Here is a 21690-nt window from a genome sequence, read left to right as displayed (position 1 = left end):
CCCCCTTCCCACTAGTACCCATTCCAGGACAGGAACTGTTTCATACTCCTGTGATTATTTTTAGCGTATGCTTATTGTTCAAAGGGATTTAAGAGCATCTTTTTACAGTCAGAAGAGTGTACAAAGAAAGCCAGCCTGGATGACTATAATTTCATTTCTTATTTCTGCTTTTTTCCATTATGATAGCCTAATGCTAATTTTCATTCAAATTGTATCATACTGAGAGAGGTATCTCAAGTTCAATATGATTTAGTGGAAGTTAGCAGCATTGTTGTGGGAGTAGTTGACAAACTGAAATGTGTGTTAATAGCCTGGTGGGCATATTTCTATTACAGACTCAAATTTCCTCTAACACATGGAAAGTAGAGGCAAAAGCCAAGACAAATGAGGCTTGAATTATATTTAAGCTATGTTTGGGTTCTTTAAAAGTGGACATCAGAAGACAGCTTGTAATTTGAAGAAATCTTAAGGGTAAAAAAAATGATTTTTTTTGTGGGGTTGGTCGTGGGGCTTGAACTCTGGGCCTGGGCACTGTCCCTCAGCTCTTCAGCTCAAGACTAGCACGCTACCACTTGAGCCATAGCACCATTTTCGGTTTTCTGGTGGTTTATTTTTTTTGTTTTTTGTTTTTTGTCGGTCACTGGGCCTGAGCTCTGGGCCTGGGCACTGTCCCTTAGCTCTTCAGCTCAAGGCTAGTGTTCTACCACTTGAGCCACAGTGCCACTTCCGCTTTTTCTGCTTATGTGGTGCTGAGGAATCAAACCCAGGGCCTCATGCATGCAAGGCAAGCACTTTACCACTGAGCCACCTTCCCAGACCCTTCTGGTGGTTTATTGGAGATAGGAGTCTCACGGGCTTTCTTGCCTGGGCTGGCTTTGAACCGCGATGCCTCCTGAGTAGCTAGGATTACAGACGTGAGCCACTGATGCCCAACTGAAAAAATGATTTTGTTTGTGCATTTTTAGGTACTGGCATTTGAATTCAGGTTAGAACTTACTAGATGGGTGCACTACCAATTAAATAGTGCACCTTTTTCATAATGGTTACTTTTTTTAGATAGGGTTTTGATTCATGCTTAGCTGGCCTGGACTTCACCGATAAGCCAATTTGTGTGTCCCCAAATTGCTGGAATGACAGGCACAAGCAATCACACCCAGTCATTGGAGGATATGGAGTATTATGAACTTCTTTGCTGCTGTTGGGCTAGCCTTGAATTTTAATACCCTGATCTCTGCCTCTCAAGTTTAAAGGTTTCAACCATTATGTTCAGCTAAAAAAATGGATTTTTAAAATATTAGTCTCAACTATAAAATATAGTGAAGCCAACTAACCTGTAGGATCCCTTGATTATAAGCATTTCAATTTGAAATGCTATGTTAGGTAATATTACAGCCCTCTTGAGGGGGTATTTGCTTCTGTAGATATGTTTTCACTTATAGGCTTTAGTCAAACCAAAAGTAATTTATAACTTTTCCCTTTCTTTTTTTTTCTTAAAAAAAAAACAGCTTCTACCCAACTGGGAATTCTGGCACCAAGTCTTTAAATTGAATCACTAAGATAATATTCTGCCAAAAATGTTTTTAGGAACAATTTTGAAATTCTTATAATGCATAAATAGATTCTTGGGATCTCTCCCAAAGACATTGGAAAACATGATAATGAGCACTCTTCACTGGTGCTTAAGGTCTGCAAGGGGAAAACTCATCCACAATAGCTGTATTTCCTGTCCAGGAAATACCATATGGGTATAAAGCAGAAGTATCTCAATTTGGAACAAAGAGATGACTACAAGAGGTAATGCAACTGAATGTTGAAAGAGTCGATGTTTCTCGCAACCCAATTTTATATCCCCAGGTACTGATCAGTGAATGTAATTTTTAGGCAGACACTTGGGACAAAATGATTATGAGAATATATTTGTTTAGAGGTACCCCATTTTTTAAATCCCATAATGAGCCAGGCAAGGTGGCTCATTGTATTTCTAGCTACTCAGGAAGATCAGGAAGATTATAGCTCCTGGCCAATCTCAGGCACAAAATAAAATGAAATAGTAAGAGTGTCTCTTATAAATGGAAGAGGCAGAGCATGGTGGTTCATGCTTCTCATCTCAGGTATGGAAAGAAGTATGAAATAGGAGGTTCAAAGTCCAGATATTGGCAAAAAGCAAGAGCCCATCTCAAAATAACCAGTGTGGAAAGGGCAGGAGGTATGGCTCGGAGGTAGAGTACCCGCCTCACAAGTGTGAGAACTGAGTTCAAACTAAAGTTAGTACAAATCTTAATTGCATAAAATTAGAAACTCATGAATTAGGCTGCAAAAGTTTCAACATTACTGGGAAACTTCAAAGTGAAAAGCTCCCATAGCATATTAAAATGCGATTTTGCCCATGTGAATACAACACATGCCTCTTATGGGAAATTCTGTGCCTCCCAGAGAGCAAACTGTGAAATGTATTTAGTATAGTGATGCTTCACTGAATATCTGGTATTGGCACAGTGGTGGGAAGAGGGGTGTGACCTCAGGGCACCATCATTACCTTCACAGTTCTTTCCATCCCGGGTTACGTGGAAGCCCGCGTTACACACGCAGTGGAAACTCCCGTCCGTGTTGATACAGCGTCCATGATTGCAGATCCGGCCATTCTGCAAACACTCATCGATGTCTGAGATCAGAGATGAAAAGGAAAAAAAATAGCTTCATTTAAGGCAGTTACAACTATTTTATTTCTCCCTCTATTTCAAAACCCATGACCTTTGTCGTGGGTTGTAATTATTTGATAATATTCTTCAACATAATGTATTACCAAATGACATGTTATGTAGGATTATCAGTGTTCAAAAGCTATATGTAGCAGGGACACAGAAATAGAGGAAAACAGGTGAATAAATGCAGCAGTGGTACTCACTAGACATTATGTTGAAAATGAACCTTACAATGTGTGGGCGGGGACAAGAGGGAAAAACTGGGAGAGAGTGAGGCAAGGGGTGACCTTGTCCAAAAAGAAATGTACTCTTGGGGCTGGGAAGGTGGCTCAGTGGTAGAGCGCTTGCCTTGCATGCATGAGGCCCTGGGTTCGATTCCTCAGCACCCCATAAGCAAAAAGAAAAAAGCCAGAAGTGGTGCTGTGGCTCAAGTGGTAGAGTGCTAGCCTTGAGCTGAAGAGCTGAGGGACAGCGCCCAGATCCAGAGTTCAGGCCCCATGACCGGACGCCCCCCCCCAAAAAAAGAAATGTACTCTTTACCTGACTTATGTAATTAGAACACCTTTATAATAAAAATAATTTTTAAAAGCTGTAATAACATGGAAAAGAACTATATAATCTCATTCAAACTAACCTAATTTCTAGAAGATCACTTATATCTCAAACCTGCTAATAATAAAGATTCTTCACCATTTTACTAGCTAATCTGTTAAGTAGTATACATCACTATTTATATTAAACTTTGGCTAATATCGTTCAATACATGAAAGGCAGATCTTATACCTATATCAGAGTAGTAAGACAGACAGGTTATTTAAAAAATTACTGAATTCCCCTGATAACCATCAATCACACAACTCTGAAAAAAAATCCACCTTCCTCATAGTAGTTCTGGTGCAAATTTAATGCTTACGTATTCGTAGTCCCTTTTATAACTTTAGAAGTGTTCTATCTACCAAATAAAATATTGTGTATGGGAGCCATTCCCCTTTTTATCTATCATGTTTAATATTACGTCAAAGTAAACCATAGAGCAAACTATGGACACGTTAAAAATGACCATAAACTGTTTCTCACCTCCCATTTAAAGAGTAAAAATCTGCTCAAAGTGGACACTGTGGAACCCTGTGTTATCTGTTTCCCTTTGATTCTAGAAACTCCAAACGGGATGAACATCAAACAGATGAACACAGATTACCTTGTCTACACTGCATGTCATGCTCTCCATTATTCATCCCCAGTTGATAGGGAGATGAACCAAATTCTGTTGAAGGACACCTCTATGCAGAGCAGAGGCCTCATTTGCTTGAGTGTAACAAGAGCCCTGCCCAGCCCCGGACAAGAAGAATGTGCATTTAGAGCATATCAGTTTTTCTGCCTACCCTGTGTCTGCACCATGTCTTGTGGTTGACCTCTCGCACGCACTCTCTTTCTGGGCAGATTGTGCAGTGGTTTCTACACAAGGCATTGAACTAGCTGAGGCAGTCTGGGCTTTTGTTCTGTCTGATCTTTGTGCCAACAACCTACGATGTTTTTGTCTCTCCTTTATTTCTCAATCCTTGCTAAAATCTGACTTGCTCTACACTCCAAAAAAAGAAAGAAAAAAAAAAAAGAAAGCCAAGTATTCTTAGGCAGATTTTTTTTTTTAGGTTTTTCTGATATTTGAGGTCCAAGGTTAAAATTAAACAGGAAAGAGTCTATCCACAGCCTGGCTCCACCACCCTCAGATCTTCCACTGTGGCCGCCATGTCCTCCAGGGCCAGCATGAGCGCCCTGCAGCTCCTGGTTAGAGCAACTCAAGCAGGAGGGCGGTGGGGAGCAGCTGCAGAACTGCAATGGTACTACTATATACAGAACGCCAGCAAGGATGCCCTGCTGCCTGGTGTTCGGCAGGAAGCAATCCTGTCCCGGAACCCAGGTCCTGTGCTTTATTTCAAAGACTGCAGAGAAGAAGTCCAGTGAGGAATATCTGCCTCCACATCTGAAGAATACTCTTCTCCAGCCACGTGATGATTCGATTGTTAAGATCTTTTCTGTGGCTTGGTTGTGCAGCCAGAGTTATACAGAAATGAATGATTTTCCTACTCAAATAAGGTAACTGAGTGAAGGAGTAGAGTTCTAAGTAATAATAACCTAGTTCTTTTGCTGAAGTGCCTTTATATTAAGACAAACAACCACCCTTACTGCCAAATACACCAAAATACACCTCTTTCATAAGTGAATTTGTTTCTGCTATATCTGGAATATTATGTATCTTTTATTTACTGGATGTTTATATTTAGGAAGAAAAACATTTTTGTTTATTAAAACAATTTTGAATATTTGTAACTTGTTCCTAAGACTTTTAGACTACAATAAAATTTGTTCTTTTCTCATGAATTTACAATTACTAAATGAAGATAAAGCATAAAATTAAGATGGATAAATCACCTTTACTGACCTAAAGATGTCTTTTTTGTTTACATGAGAAGATTTTAAAATGAGAATGCAATTTGTTTTGTTTTAAACACAAACTTGGGAGATGTATTTTTAGCAAACCTGAAAAGATTAACGTTAATGATGTATATTAGTTTCCCTATCTTGTACATGAAGAAGATTTGAACTTTTTCTTCTTAAGGTTTTTTACTTTATAGTTGTGGTGGTATCTTTTTAAAGAACGACTTATTTTCTGTCTTTAAAAAAAGTTTAGCTGGGTACCAGTGGCTCATGCCTGTAATCCGAGCTACTCAGAAGGCTGAGATCTGAGGATCTTGGTACAAAGCCCACCCAGGCAGGAAAGTCCATGAGACTCTCATCTCCAATAAACCACTCAGAAAACTGGAAGTGGCGCTGTGGCTCAAGTGGTAGAGCACTTGCCTTGAGCTGAAGAACTCAAGGACAGAGCTCAGGCCCAGAATTCAAGGCCCACAACTGACCAAAACACAATTTTAATTGTGATCTATAAACAGAATATTGCAAATGGTTAAAAACAAAGCAATGCAAAAATATTACAACCTAAAAGAATTCTTCATGTCACAAGGGATTTACTTGGATGATGTACCTTTCATTTAGTTTTGGGATATTTGTAAAAGGAGTCTTTCTGTTTGTAATAATCTTTGAAGAACTTGGAAACAAATTTCTGCTTAATTCAAAAAAATAAAAATAAAGATATTTTGAGTCCATCATTTTCTCTCTTTACCGGTTTCAGATTTCTATGGAATTCTCATTACTGTTCAGGAAAATTAAAAGTCTGTCATTCAAAGTTGTCTTTTATTGTGCTTCTGTCTTTTCTATCCCTTTCTATCTAGTTTACTCATGTACTTTTTGTCTGCTAAGTTTTGGACCATTTTGTGGTGACTTTTATCTTCCAAATAACATGAATGTGATCACAACTTTTAATGTTCAGGTTACGTTTAGCACTAACTCATTTCTTAAAAATCTGGAACAGAGATTTCTTCTTTTCTGCTTACTGTTGTTTTGGGGAGGTTTTTTGGGGGCAGTACATTTTTAATGAGTTTCATAATATTTACACACATCTATAAAATATACCCTGGCCATGTTCTTAAATTAGTGCCAGAGGTGTGTAAATCATCACCAATCTCTAACACATAAGCCTCAGTTTGATGTCAACCCATTCCTTCATTCTTGGATGAAAAATTAACAAGCAACAGTGTTGTTTTTTTTAAATGAAGTTAAAAATAGGATATTCTCTCAGGTACAGAAATATCTTTGAAAACAATTTTTTGAATTTTTATGTTATTATCTCCAAAGTGACAATTTTGGAAATAAAACACCAAAATTAAAAAACAATAAACATAGGATTGCATTAGCTTCGTTGGGCCTGGGTTATTTAAACTCCAGTGAAGGCTTTTAAAGCAACGATTGCATGTGGCATTCATATCTCATATTTCACAAGAGACCCATACCTCGGCACTCCGTCCTGGTAAGCGTGCTCTGATAGCCAGCTCGGCAGTGACAGGTGTATGAGCCCTGAGTGTTAATACATTCTCCACCAGTACAAGGGTTTTTCTCACATTCATCAACATCTGTAACACAAAGTAAGTTTTAGTAAGAGATTAGCCATAGCTTGTAATTCTAATACTTTCTCAACTTTAAGACTTCCTTCCTTCCTTCCTTCCTTCCTTCCTTCCTTCCTTCCTTCCTTTCCTTCCTTTCCTTTCTTTCTTTCTGTTGTTGTTGGTCGTGGGGCCTAAACTCTGAGCCTGGGCGCTGTCCCTGAGCTCTTCAGCTCAAGGCTAGTTCTCTACCACTTGAGCCATAGTGCCACTTCCGCCTTTTTCTGCTTATGTGGTGCTGAGGAATTGAACAGAGGGCCTCATGCATACAAGGCAAGCGCTCTTCCACTGAGCCACCTTTCCAGCCCCTAAGACATATTTCTTTTAAAAAATAAATAGCACAAGGAAAGTTTTTTTCCCTGGTTCTACCACAATATGCCGTGTCTCTAGCCATTTGGAAGACTGCTGGAGTAGTTCAAGAATATTATTTTCCAGTGTCAGTTTTCACAGAAAGATTCCAAGTGCATAGCAACTCAATGCTCTGAGCTAATAAATGTTTTCTCTTTCCTGAATCTGGCCTAAGAAAATTAAACAGACTAACATTTCACAAGTGGTTTCTCAACAGGATTCAGAATATCTTTGAAAGCTCTTAAGCTTTCTTTTTCACCAAAAAGAAAGTTTATTGCAGATGCTGTAAGGCTCACACCTATTATCCTAGCTATTCAAGAGGCTGAAATCTGAGGATCACTGTTTGAAGCTAGCCCAGGTAGGAAAGTCCATGAGACTCTTCTTTCTAACCATGAGAAAACCAGAAGTAGAGCTGTGGCTCAAAGTGGTAGAGTGCTTGCCTGGAGTGAAAGAAGGAAGGAAGAAAGGAAGAAAGGAAGGAAGGAAGGAAGGAAGGAAGGAAGGAAGGAAGGAAGGAAGGAAGGAAGGAAGGAAGGAAGGAAGGAAGGAAGGAAGGAAAGGAAAGGAGGGAGAGAGGGAAGGAGGGAGGGAGGGAGGGAAGGAGGAAGGAAGGAAGAGAAGGAGGAAGGGAGGGATGGGTGAATGGGGAAAAAAGAAAGTTAGTTTACTCATATCTTAAGTGTTCCCTATGAGTTCTGTGAAGAATCTTTAACCCAAACATGAATGGACTATACTTTAAAACTCACTTAGAGAACAAACCCTTCGCAGATGCCTGCCTTCCATGTAAGGGGTCCCATTAGTGTTACCATTGTTCAGAAAAATCAGTATAGGTAAACTATTTTCCAGTGCTCTGTTTATTAAGATGAGAAACTTAGGCTTAGTGAAGATAACCTACTTATCCACAGGCTTCTCTGGAGCAGACGCAGGTCTGACCTCACATTTCCTAGTCCTTAGCAACATGGTTTTCTACCTTGTTCTAGATGAGCTCTGGCAGCTTGGTGTGTGTGTGGGGGGGGGGTGTGGAATGGGGAGGGGGTGGCAGGGAGGGAACTACTCATATCTGCTCATTTTACATTCATAGAACTGGAATTTATACCAGCACTAAGATAAATGTAATATTTAAAAAGTAAATAGCACTAAAAGTAAATGGGACAAAGGGTGAACCAATTCAGCAGCGATACTTACTAGACAATATATTAGAAGTGAACTATACAAGTTGAGGGGAAAGGGGGTCGGAGGAGAAAATTGGGAGAAAATGAGGGAGGGGGTAACACCCTTCAAAAAGAAATGTACTCATTACTTGACTTATATAACAGTAACCCCTCTGTATATCACCTTTACAATAAAATTTAAGTTTTTTTTTAAAAAAAGTAAATGGCAGTAGGGCACTGGTGGCTCACACCTGCAATCCTAGCTACTCAAAAGGGTGAGATCTGAGGCTTGCAGTTCAAAACCAGCCCAGGCAAGAAAGACCACAATCTCCAATTAACTACCCAAAAAATACAGAAGTGGTGCTGTGGTTCAAGTGGTAGAGTACTAGTTTTGAACAACAACAACAAACTCAGGGACAGGCCAAAAAAAAAAAAAAAAAAAAGCAAATGGCAACTATTTTTGGATTCATCCAACTAACGGTGTGATGTTTCCTCCCTGCACTAGTTGAAATGTCTTTTCAGCAAACTGAAATTTCTGCAGTTTTTAACAGCTACATAAAGTTGGCAATCAATCCATTTAAATTAGCAAAATGTGCAAACTTTTATGATTTGGATCACACTTCCTTTTTTTAATTTAGAGCCTTGTGCTTGCTCGGCCAGTGCTCTACCACTAAAGCCATACCTCTAGCCCTTTTTATTTCAGGTAATTTTTTTTCTTTTTCTTTTTTCTGCTTATGTGGTGCTGAGGAATGGAACCCAGGGCCTCATGCATGCAGAGCAAAGCATTCTACCACTGAGCCACTTGCCCAGCCCATGTTAGGTAATTTTATAAATGGGATCTCTTACCTTCTTTTTGCCCTGGGGCCCTGATTCTTTTACTTCCCTAAAAGCTGGAGTTTGATAGGATATCTTAGGTTGCAGTTATAAGCAAGGTCCCTGAAAATATTTTACAATGACAAAAGTCATTGCGGTACATAGAATGCATCCCCAAATATATTCACTTCCTATCCTAGTTTGTAGAACCTGGGAATATGCTCCATGATAAAGAAAGAATTCAAGTGTCAGATGGTACTAAGATTGCTAACTAGGTGGCCTTAAACATCGAGCTGATGCCAGAGGATTATGGAGCCCCTCAGTGCTAATTCTTACCGTTCCACTACCTTCCTTAGACCAATTTTCTCTATTGCCAGTTCATACCAGATCATCATCAGCATGATTATTATTCTTTTCACTCATTGGCTCTATTATGAGCTGAATATGGATAAATATACTCACTTTTTAATGTTTTTGAAAATGAAAAAAAGCATTTCTTGTATTAGACAAGTAGACTGATGCAATTGCAAAAGCACTTAAAGCAGAAGAGAGAGTTGGAAGAGAAAATGAGAGAATCAGAGACAGGTTTGAAGATGCTACTTTGCTGTGAAGATGAAGGAAGAAGCCTAGAAGTGGCTTCTGGTAGCTAGAAAAGTCTAGGAAAGACAAGGAAATAAATGCAATCTTTCTGATAGTTCACAAAAGAAACACAGCCATGTCACTACCTAGAATTAAACAAATTAAGACTTGTATTAGACCAATGAAACTGAAAGATAATAAATCTGAATGTGAAGCTGGGAATGTGGCTTCGGGGTCGGGGTAGAGTGCTTGCCTAGCGTGCATGAAGCCCTGGGTTCGATTCCTCAGTGCCATATAAACTGAAAAAGCTGGAAGTGGTGCTGTGGCTCAAGTAATAGAATGTTTTAGCCTTGAGCAAAAGAAGCTCGCGCACAGTGTCCAGGCTCTGAGTTTAAGCCCCAGGACTGGCAAAGAAAAAAAAAATCTGAATGTGTTTAAGCCACTGAGATTAAGGTAAGTTGTTACAGCAGCAATAAGCCAATGCAGTCATGCAATAACATTGTAATGGCCTCTTGGTGCAGTCTAGTGATCACTCACGTACCAATACACTCCCCCCGGAGGTCCAGCTGGAATCCTTTGTTGCACTCACACCGGTAGCTCCCAGGAGTTGGAATGCAGCGCCCATTTTGACAGAGATAGCGGACCAACTGACAGTAATCAGTGACATTGAATGGCAGTACCCCTAGAACAACAACAGTGAGCCCCATTAAACTGATTTAGAATGATGGCATCCTTGATCAGTACTTCACCTAGCAATAATGGGCAAGATGCTAAGTCATGATGGAAGGACACTCTTTGGGTCAAAAAGGTCACTGTACAGGTGTGCTGGAACAGCACGTTACCAGCCTTGCCTTCACAGATCACATGTGCATGGTGCTGCAGGCAGAGAGGAACGGCAGCTGGGCTGCAGCCTGCTTCTCCTGACCCTCCTCAGCTCCTCCTACTCTAGCCTACCTACAGTTTGGGGGAAATACCCTGTTGTATACTAAAGAACCCAACGTATACTTTTGTGCCTCCTCTAGTATTCATTCATTTCGTGGAGCAGACTTCAGTCTCTCCCGTAACTCTGTCTCTGAAAATATTAATAACAAAAGAACATTAATTTCTAGGAAAATACAAAGGACTTTTATTTCTATCTGTGCAATAGGAAAACTGAGAAACATATATACAACGATATATCAGTGAAAATTTTTTAGCCTAATAATTCGTAAATCCATTTAATGCCTAAAGCAGCACAAGCAACCGCCCACTTTGACCTGATTAATGCAAACATCAACAACCACAAGATAGCTTTCGTATTCTTACTTGGTGGCTCCCGAGATGGAGATGGGTAGGGATACTCTGGCGGTGGTCGGGGGACTGGAAGTACAGGTCCAGGAGGAAAGACGGGAGGAACAGGTTGAACTGGAGGAATGGGCCCCAGGGGTGGGGGAGGGTATTCTGGTCTTCCAGGAAATACCATGGGAACCGAACACAGCTTGTTGAAATCCTCTGGGGGAAAATAACAACAACAATATAACACAATAAGCTGAGCAGTCATTGACATCATAGGTCCACAGAAGACACTCTTTGAAAAGAAATCGTTGAATAAAACCCATCTTCTAAGCACACTGGTCAACTGGAGAAAAAGGAAAAAAAGAACTCTGAATGACTTTATTGCCATTCTGAATGCCCACAGCAAAAAAGCATATGGGAATAATAATTCAAATCCAAATACGTGTCACATGCATCGCCCAAAGTCCACAGGTCCCTCCCTGTATATAAAGTTTACTTTATGGAAAACATGCACATTCTTCACTCCAGTTCCACCTGTGGATTTCAGAGGGCTCTAAGTAGAACACCAAAAAGCTTAGGCTTTGTTTAATTGTGATGGGAGGTCGCAGAAGGTCTCCCGAAGAGGTAGGAGGTAACTGACCAGAGGAATCTTTCAGGTCACTTTTGCTGTTATCTGGAGAATGTACCGATGGGGGACAAAGCGGTTGCAGGAGGTCAAGGTCAGGAGGAGGCTGTCTGGACAAAGAAGGCAATGATGGATATGGACAGAAGGGGACATTCTTGCCTCAGCATGTTTTCGAAATAAACAGGTAGTGTTGGGAGAAGGAGGAAATGTCAGAGTGAGACTTCAAAATTTCTTCACTCATATTAAGTTTATATTTTCAGAGAATTCTATTACTGCATTTTTATGTAGAACTTCAGCCCACAGAGAGTCTGTAGTACTCAACTGTATTTAGAAAGGATTTGTATATTGTTTATGTTTCCCTGACTCAGGATGCTATAATCTCTTCTGTCAAACCACAATGATCAAAGACTCCTTCCTATAGAGAGTTATTGTCTCACCAGGAATAAGCATCATTCCCTGAGAACCTGCTTCTGCCGTATTTCTACCCATGAGACTGTGTGGTCTTTGAAGTCGAGGATCATGTACAACTCATGCCTAATTCTCATTCTCAGCCTGCCTCTGTAGAATGCACGTAAGAGGATTTCATTATACGGTGGATTTCCGTGAATGACAACTCTATTAGGGGTTCACTTTGTTTCCAAGCACTTGTTCAGTGCTTGTGCCAGTTCAGCCTTTCTTTTGAAATTCCTTTCAGACATGTATAAAAGAAGTTGAACAGCTTATCTGTATTTTTGCTAATGAGGTGGCTATATTACCTTAAGAATGCCATTAAACTTGTCTTAAGCCTCATAGGAAAGTATATCACACTGGGTCCTAAACTCTTTCCTACTTTCTAGAGATTAATAATTTTCTCATGAACTCCTTTCTATGCAGATCAACAACAGAGGCTGATTTTGTTCAACTGACCTCTATTTTTCCTATCTCCATTTAGCCCAGAGATTACATATATGTATATTATATATAATTATATGTTATATATAATGCAATTATATTATAGTGTAATTATGTAAAGTACATAGTATATATTAAGACACAATTTTAAAGATAATATATTTACATATTATAATATATAATGTATTATATGTAACATATAATTATATATAATATATATTATACATATACACAGAAAAGCTGGCTAACCTAAAATCCTTCCTATATCAGCCTTTTCCATAAGCAGAGCTAAGTTCTATAGTTCTGGTCCTAGACCTTCTGGAGAAAAAAAAAATTAAACAAAATAGTTTGCTTAATCAGGCTGTCTCAGGATTGGGCATCTTCTAGTGATGCATTTTTGGGGAACGACTCCCTGAAAAGCTGCACACAGGAACCCAATGTGCTCCATCTGTTCCAAAGTAGGCCTTCCTGCTGACACCTCCCCTAGTCCTTTCTCGGTCAACATGAGGAATTCCTATCAATGCAGCTCACTTTCAAGTTAGCAAATGCATTTAAAAACAATTCCCTGGGTATCAAAGCCAAATTGTAGTAGGAAGTCATACTTCTAAATCGTGATCTAGTACATGGTCCTGCATTTAACTCCAAAGGGCAGATTGGGGCTGGGGGCATGAAAAAGAGCAAATCAAACAAAAGATATGACTTGTTGGATCATAAGATATATACATATATATATATAAATTTTATTGTTTCTTTAATCCATACTCAGAATTCCTAGCAATAAACAAGAAATGTTATAGTAACACCTGTGAGCTGGTCTATATGATGAGAAACTCATATCCTGAGAAGAGTACACTCTGAAGTATCACATTAACTCTGCACTCATCCATCCTCACATTCACTGCCTCTCCTAAACTAACAACTTTTCAGGAATCAAGTTAAAGAAAGCTATTGAGCTCAGTCTTAAGTTAGTATTGATGGAGAAAATAGTACCTATCAGTCCTTTACCTAAAATGCCTTCTGTAAGAAAGATCTTGCTAAATACTCTGAAAATATAAAGAACATTAATATATATATATATATATATATGTAGCGTGTGTGTATATATATATTATATATATTATATACTATATATATATGGGATTGCCATAGGTTAGATCTCTTAATGAGACTTACCAAATTGTAAAAAAGCAATCCATGAACACAAGTAGGCACAAGGCAGACAGTATGGGACTGTGCTACAGCAAAATAACAAGCACAATGAAGTTGAAACATTTCCGGCTGGGGTTATCTTGGGAAGCTCATGGATGAAGTTACATTTGACCAGATCCTTAATGCATAAGACAGTATATTGCAAGAAAAGATTATAAAAATGGGAGTAGGAAAAAGGACCTGATCTGTGCAGAAGTTTCAGTTAAAAGGACAGATTGCAATTAGAAAAGTTTAGACTACATTGAAGGAAAACTGAATTGCAGAATCTAACTAGAAAACAAAGCTACCATAAATACCAACTGTTAAAGGATGAACTGGGATCAGATTTAGGGACTGCAAATGTTAAGTCAAGAAGTCACATTTTCTTCGGAGGAAAATGTGTCTCGGACTATCAAATATTGATTGAGTTCATCCTGGGGAATTTTTTTTTTTTTTTTTGTCAGTTGTGGGGCCTGAACTCTGGGCCTGGGTGCTGTCCCTGAGCTCCTCAGCTCAAGGCTAATGGTCTACCACTTGAGCCACAGTGCCACTTCTGGCTTTTTCTGCTTATGTGGTGCTGAGGCTCTGCCACTGAGCCACTTCACAGCCCACGGAAAATTTTTTCTGGACATTCCCTAAACATAATTCTTTAATTGAACATGAAATGAGTTATAGGGAAATGTTTGTGGCAGCTGAGGATTTCACGTTGACGAGCTGGGAAGTTCCTGCAACTGTTCCGACTATAGAAAACAGATTTTAGTGGAAATGAAGGGAATATAATAGATAAAAGAGAAGTCATGAAGGAAAAAAAATCAATAGGAATTGGCCAAAGGAAGAGGAAAGAAGAAATGTGTGCTCTAGGGAAATGGCTTTATCCTTCTGAGTCATTGAGTACCATATATAAGACACTTAGTAATGAGTAGTATCTGAAAACAGTAGTTTGTACAGACCTTTGCATTTCCCCTGTGCATTATCTGAGGAGATTCTCCAAGAACATCATTTTTCTGGAGTCTTATCTGTTTATCTGCGTTTCCCTTTGGGTCTGCATTATACACAATACCACCGGTTGTAAGGATTGGGTTGGAATATACCCTAATGACCGGAAGGGTTCTTACCTGTTGATCTGATGGGACACATCTCAGGGGCGACTGTGACCCCTGGGGACCAGCATCGGCCGACATCACAGCAGCACTGCATTTTGGTGATGGATTGGGGCAGCTGGTTAGAGCAGCGTCCATTTGCTAGGGCTGTGTAACAGTATCCTGGGCGAACATCTGAGGAGACACACACACACACAAGCATCCAGTGAGAACAAGCTCCCACCTTGGTACTTCGATCTCTCATTCCAAGGCAGTGGCAGAGCTGACTCACACCCACGGAAGCGAGGCTGAGAGCTCAGCGCTCCTATCAGAAGTGCCGTGTCTCATGCCTTTGGTCCCTGTGTGCTGGTGCCCTTGGCCAAAGTCTTGCTTTCCCAACTCAAGGTGGGAATGAATGGTGAAAACCATATGTGTCATAGGAAGAAATGACACTAGGAAAACCACTAGCAGTGTCAGTTATTTATAAAGACATGTCTCTATTCTGAAGACAACCTAGGTTGTCCTTGGTTTCAAACTACTTAATTTGGGCCACTTTAGGCAAACACTTATATAAATGTATTGGAAAACAGCATTAAATCAGTGCTGTGGTCGCTGATCCTTAGACAATCTTCCTTATTTTTCAGCTGGAAACGGTGAGTCTGTGACTTTGTGAGAATTTGTTTAAAGGAATGAGTTACTTCATCCTCAGATCTAATGCTTCTCAGTCAATACTTCCCTTTGTACCAAGGTCTCAACACACTTTATAAAGCTTTAGATATTTATAAGCTCAAAACACCAGTGACTGAAAATAATTTGTTCTATAAAATACAATAGCTCTAGAAGAATTTTATTTTTGGCAGAACAGTATCTTCCAAAACAACAAGCTCAGACACTTTCTTATGTATCATTTTTATTGACTACATCTTCTCTGGTTGTTATGACATCATTTGACATACCACAGTGTGACTCTGAGCCACTGAAAGGTCATGACTTTGAGACAATACTGTGAAAAGGAGGAAACAGGAAGTAAGGCACAGGTAGGGACACCTGGTATGTGCTGAGGATGTACCTCTCTTCTAGTAAAAACAGATACCTGCACAGTCCAGCTAAAAGAAAGTTCTGAGACTAGGCAATGGTGGCTCATGCCTGTAATCCTAGCTATTCATGAAGCTGAGATCTGAAGATCATAGTTCAAAGCCAGCCTGTGCAGGTGAAGCCTGTCAGACTCATATCACTAATTAACCACCAAACAAACAAAAACAAACAGAAAAAAAAAACAAAAGCAAAAACAAAAAAGACAACCAACCAAAGTTTTGAAAAGTAAAGAATTTTCTACAGTAAATAAAAATGACATAAAAATAAAAATAAAGGCTAATTTAGAGATCTTTAACTTATTTACCTTAAGTAAATAAAACAAAGATAGACAAACTATGAAAGAAAAGTATAGGTCAGCTTTGAAAACATGAACCAGATAAGCTTCAAAAATATAGCATTTCCTCAAGGCTATGTGATACAGGCTTCCTAGCTTTACCTTGATAATAACTACTTGGCCAGACACTGTGGTACGTGCCTGAAATCCAGCTACATCAGAGGTATTGGTGGAGAACTGTGGGTCAAGGCCAGGTTGTAGGGGGAAAAGTGAAAGACCCTATCTAAAAAAATAAAAAAAAAAACAAGAGTGCTGTGGGTATATCGCAAGTGGTTGACTAGCAATTATGAGGGACTAAATTTAAACCCTAGTACAGTAGAAGAAGAAGAGGGAGAAAAGGGAAAAGAGGAAGAGGAACAAAAGGAAGAAAAGAAAGAAGAGGAAGAAGAGGAAGAAGAGGAGGAAGAAGAGGAGGAATTATTTGTGATGATATGTAACAAATACCTACTGAGCACCTACTATGTACAAACAAGTAGGCTGATACCCACTAGGCATGGAAGGGCAGTAGTTACTGGTCTTTAAGGGCAGCTTAAATGTAATCAGGAAGACAGAAACACACAGACACACAGGTTCCCCTGTAAATCCACTTATAAAAAGAATGTCTTCAAGGAAGGGAGAAACTGCTTTCACATCAACCCAGTTGAGATGTATTCGAAGACAGAGCCTGAGTGTAAGCGCAAAAGGGGACTAGAATAGGGAAGAAGGGTTTTAAGTGGTGTAGGTGGATGACTAGAAGTATGAAGGAGGGACTGGGAAGTTGGCTCAGTGGTAGAGCGCTTGCCTTGCATGCATGAGGCCCTGGGTTCAATTCCTCAGCACCCCATAAGCAAAAAGAAAAAAGCCGGGAGTGGCGCTGTGGCTTAAGTGGTAGAGCGCTAGCCTTGAGCTGAAGAGCTGAGGGACAACGCCCAGGTCCAGAGTTCAGGCCCCACGACCGGACCAAAAAAAAAAAAGAAGAAGTATGAAGGAGCTAAGTGAATGGTCCACTTGAGGGGGAGAAGTCTGGACTGCAGCAATAGGTTGGTAAGTTTGAGAGAGGGTTAGAGAGTGAAGCCCTTTATTTATTGAGCTGTGCCCAATCTTAGGATTCTAGAGGAAGTCTTAATACTTGTTACATCTAGAAGCTGTCAAATATTGTGTGATATCTTATAAGGAACCCAAATATTACATCAAATAAGAGTGGAACTGTCAGGACATACAGAGAGCCAGACAGAGAGAAGAGCCAGAGAGAGAGCAAGCAAGACACCACGAAAGAGAGAGAAACAGAGAGGAGGGGGAGAGAGGGAGAGGGAGACAGAACAGTAGCAATGAGTCCTTTAACCTTTGCAGTCCTTGTAGGCCTTACCTAGCACCTGAAAAAAAAAATCCACTGGACACACACACTGAAAATCATCAGTTTCCAAAGGCTAGTGGAAAACTACTTGAGAATTTTTTGAGCAGCTGTGTAACTTAATCAACGTGCAATGTTAGAAAGATAAATCTGACAGGATGGATTGTACAGAGGCCAGGAAACAGGAAGACCAATTAAGGGATCGTTGCAAAATTTCTGACCTGAATGAACGGTGACCCTGTGAAGTGACTGAAGAGGAGGGTAACAGCTCCCCATCCTAGCCCCAGGAGGCCTCTGGTTTTACCAGGGTGTTTGAAGTATCCAATACGTTTCCAGTCCCATACCTGCACCCTCCTACCCCAGCTGAGGAGGCCTGATGTGCCCCCCCATCCCCCCCCCCGGCATGCTCAACAAACTTACTCAAAAAAGACTTCCATTGAAGCACTGGGTTTGTTTTTTTTTTGCAGTGACATCTTCATTAAACCTACCTACACATCTGGTGCCATCAGGAGAGGTGTAAAAACCAGGAGGACATTTGCAGAAGTAACTGCTGACTGTGTTTGTACATTCGCCCCCATCACAGATTCCAGGAATTGTGCTGCATTCATCGATGTCTGGAACATAGGAGAAGAAAAGAGTTTGAGTATTGGTAGAAGGCAAGGTGACACTAGCAATGGTTATGGGGATTTGGATGCATCACTAGTTAAAAATCACATCACTGGAAACAGGCATCTTTACAAAATAAAACCTACCCGGAGAAGTAGTGAGTCCCAAATATGTGTTTCTCTTAAAACAGATTTACCCAAGGGGTTTGCCAGATTCAAGAGATTAAAGCAAAGTAAACTCACCCCTTTTTAAAATTGAAAACTGTGGTTGTCTCAACAATTAACTTTGGTTAATGCCATTTAGTTTGAAATTTCACTTTTCCTCTCCTCTCCATGTTTTGTATGGAATTCTACTCCCTACTAATATTCTATGCTCTTCATTGCTTCCTCTGTTGCTTTTTAATCCAGTTTTCTAAAATCAGATAATGAAATCCTTCAGAGAAGCACTGTGGTCTGAGTACTGAGCAAGAGTTGGCCAACTTGAGTGACGGGACCAGGTTGCAAGCGCCATCTTTGGTTTTTCATTGGCACACCCAAACTACCATTAGATGGCTTTCTGTGGGTTTGGGGAATGTACACTTGGTGAGACACTGAATCTCCCCAGAGTTTTCTTGAAGAAAGGCCTTGCTGTCCCAGCTCCTGGGGAGGACTGTCAGCACGCTGCCTTTGGTTCTCAGATCTTTTGGGAATCATTGCCTGGGTTACAAAAGGCTGCCTCGTCCAAGGTGGCAGTTTCCTCATGTATTCCACACCCCATGACAGACACATCTCAACCCAACGCAGTACAACTCCGAAAGCCACTACTCCAACTCCCCATTTTCTTCTGGAGTTAGCAAAGGTGATTTCTGGGATGTACCACAGCAAACCGTCTCTGTCTGTGCAGTCTTTCTCTTCTCTTTCTCTTCCTCTAGTTAATTCCTTAGTACATCTATTAAGCAAACTGAATACTACAGAGGCCAAAACAAGGGACAGCCTGGTAGGCCTGAGGCCACTGATCTTCTGAAAAGCAGCTATGAATGTTCCATTAGGACCAATCTGTTTACTATAACAGGAGCTTTGGATGAACCCACGCTACACGTGGACAAATGTGAACATGTGGGACAGAAGAACTTGAGAAGGAAAACTGAGAAATCCTCGTTTAGTGCAGAAGTTAAGTCAGGGCTCAGGGAACCTACCCGGTCTCCTCTCTGAAACAAACGAGCAGGTCTGTCTTGTTATCCCAGGATAGGTTGACTTTGTCCCCAGTACTGTAATGGATAGGCTGACACCACTGAAGCTCACAAAAGCTCTGACTTCAAATAAGAACATAGCTTCTCTAGCCTAACTAATACCCTGCACATAGCAAAGTAGGGCTCTACATGGCTCAGACTTAAGTATAGCTGGGCTCTAGTTTACTTCGTTAGTCAAAAGGCAGTAGCGACGCTGTGTAGAGGCAGTATGACATTTTCAAAGCATTCCTCTTTGCTAGGCTAGACACTAAAGCAAACAATGTTGTGTTGTTTATATGAGAACCAATGCTAACATAAACAGCAATGTCACTGAGAATTTGTGTAATGGTAAAGGTGCATGTTTTATTCCAGCAGATAAAAATGTTGCTGGAGTGAAACACTCAAGCAAAGTAATGGCCAAGGGCAGGGACAAATGTTGTAGAATCTATAATATCTCAAAGAGCATTTTAAAATGGTCTTTATCATAGATCTTTCTTCAGCCACATTTTTACTCAATACAAACACACAAATCCAATCAAACAGTCTATGGTATTCCAAACCTCATTTAAAGGCAGAAGACAAAACAATAAAGAAGAACATACTTCAGACAAAATGTCCCTAAAAGATAATGCCTACTACAGATCGACCAAAGGTAACTATCTGCTACAGATCATCTCAAGATAGACAGACAGAGAGACAGACAGACAGACAGACAGATAGTGTGTGTGTGTGTGTGTGTGTGTGTGTGTGTGTGTGTGTGTGTGTATATATATATATATATATATATATATATATGTATATATATATATATATATATATATACTGGTTCTGGGCACTGTCCCTTAGCTTTTATGCTCAAGCCTAGTGTTCTACCACTTGAGCCACAGCTCTATTTCCAGTGGGTTTTTTTTGGTACTTTGGTGCAGATAAATGTCTTACAAATTTCCTGCCCAGGCTGGTGCTGAACCACAATCCTCACATTTCGGGCCTCTTGAATAGCTAGGATTATAGGCATGAGCCACTAGTGCCCAGCAAAAAAATATTTCTTCAACCCACTAAATGCAGTTTAGGAAGTGAAGGGCATGCATTGTGTGTAGTAGAGGTAATAAATGTGCTCAGAGCACACTATAAGGATCTGCAAAATTATCATAATGGAACCCCACATTCTTAATGCATGCTAAGTCAACAACGAAAAGGGTAAAATATTTTCAACCTATTAAAAAATGGATAGTTGTCATCTTCATTAAGGCCAGTGAGTATGTATCAATCACCAATACCCAAAGAGCTTACGTGGCTGCAAAGATCAGAAAAAGCTATTAAAAATTTAGTTTGGTAAGGCTAGAGGACACATCTTTTGCATACCAGCTAGGTTAGAAGTAGACTCTTTTTTGAAGATAACTATGATAATAATGAGAGTATGTGTGTAGAGAATTAGGCATTATCTAAATACTTTAAGGATGTGAACTCATCGAATGTCCATGATATAGGTGTGAACACAGGACCAGATTGCTGTACCTCTGGTGTCCAGGCATGACTCTTTCATGGCATTGAGCCCCTCAAGATACTATAGTGACTCAGAGATGGCAGTTGATGTGGCTAGGCTTCTATAAGAGATTGAGGACTTCACAGGTCCACCTTGATCCCAGGGCTCTTTTGCCTAAATGTATTAGATGCCAGATTCCCCAAGCAACAAGAAGGAAAGGCTTGCACAACCAGAGGATAAGCCCCACCAGTAACAAAGGGTCACGTAACCCCAAGGACTCTCGCGGGTGCCTGAAAGCATAAAAGCTCCTAATAGCAAGTGGCCATCACATAAACATGCCATTATTTGGAAAGAGGAAGTCTTAAGGTCTTTGGTTCATGTATTAGAGAGTGCATGAACTTAGGAGCCACATTTTTTTTTAAAAAATCTTTTGCATCAGGCAGTGCTATTCTAATTGTTGATGACTGGGCTGACAATCATCTAAATCCCAAAATATTAGTGGTTAATTAAGAATCCAAGGGAATTCTTCCAGAAATAAAACTTAATCCCTTAATTACACTTTTTACTTCTAATTTCCTTCCACGGAAACCTATGCAAATATGAACTTGGTTTCCAAAAGCACATGCACTCTGCAGTTGGAAAAGGCAACAAAAAAGGTGGACAGAACTCTTTCTCTCTTTTCTCAAATCATAGCCATAAATCTTTATCTTTTTCTTCTTAAATGAAAGTCTACTCATTATTACCTAACTCGTTTCCCCTTGCTACTGTATATTTAAAATTCATCTAGATTGTGCATATTTATATAAACATCGGTCCACAAGTTTTAAGTTTGGGGAAATTAGGTTATTAAGAGAAAGAAGGACGAATCCTGAAAAAAGATCTCATCAAAAGCAATCTAAAGCAAACCTCCTCAAATGTAGTGGTAGTTA

General features: G+C 40.0%; 1 protein-coding gene across 2 annotated transcripts in view; it reads right to left on the bottom strand.

Moving 5' to 3' along the window:
* The window catches only part of Fbn1 (fibrillin 1), a 203474-nt gene that overhangs the window by 89056 nt on the left and 92728 nt on the right, over positions 1 to 21690 (bottom strand). For both annotated transcript variants that reach the window (XM_070026602.1, XM_070026603.1), the window contains 6 exons: positions 17954 to 18079; positions 14743 to 14901; positions 10954 to 11139; positions 10190 to 10330; positions 6608 to 6727; positions 2537 to 2662 (listed from right to left, as the gene is read on the bottom strand). In XM_070026602.1, coding sequence (XP_069882703.1) covers positions 2537 to 2662; positions 6608 to 6727; positions 10190 to 10330; positions 10954 to 11139; positions 14743 to 14901; positions 17954 to 18079 — 858 coding nt within the window. The remainder of the gene's footprint in view (positions 1 to 2536; positions 2663 to 6607; positions 6728 to 10189; positions 10331 to 10953; positions 11140 to 14742; positions 14902 to 17953; positions 18080 to 21690) is intronic.

Source organism: Dipodomys merriami, unplaced genomic scaffold (genome assembly GCF_024711535.1).
Source record: "Dipodomys merriami isolate MVZ:Mamm:240054 unplaced genomic scaffold, mDipMer1.0.p SCAF_185, whole genome shotgun sequence".
Lineage (NCBI taxonomy): Eukaryota > Metazoa > Chordata > Mammalia > Rodentia > Heteromyidae > Dipodomys > Dipodomys merriami.
Note: the sequence above shows the minus strand (reverse complement) of the source record. Positions and strands in the feature narration are given on the sequence as shown.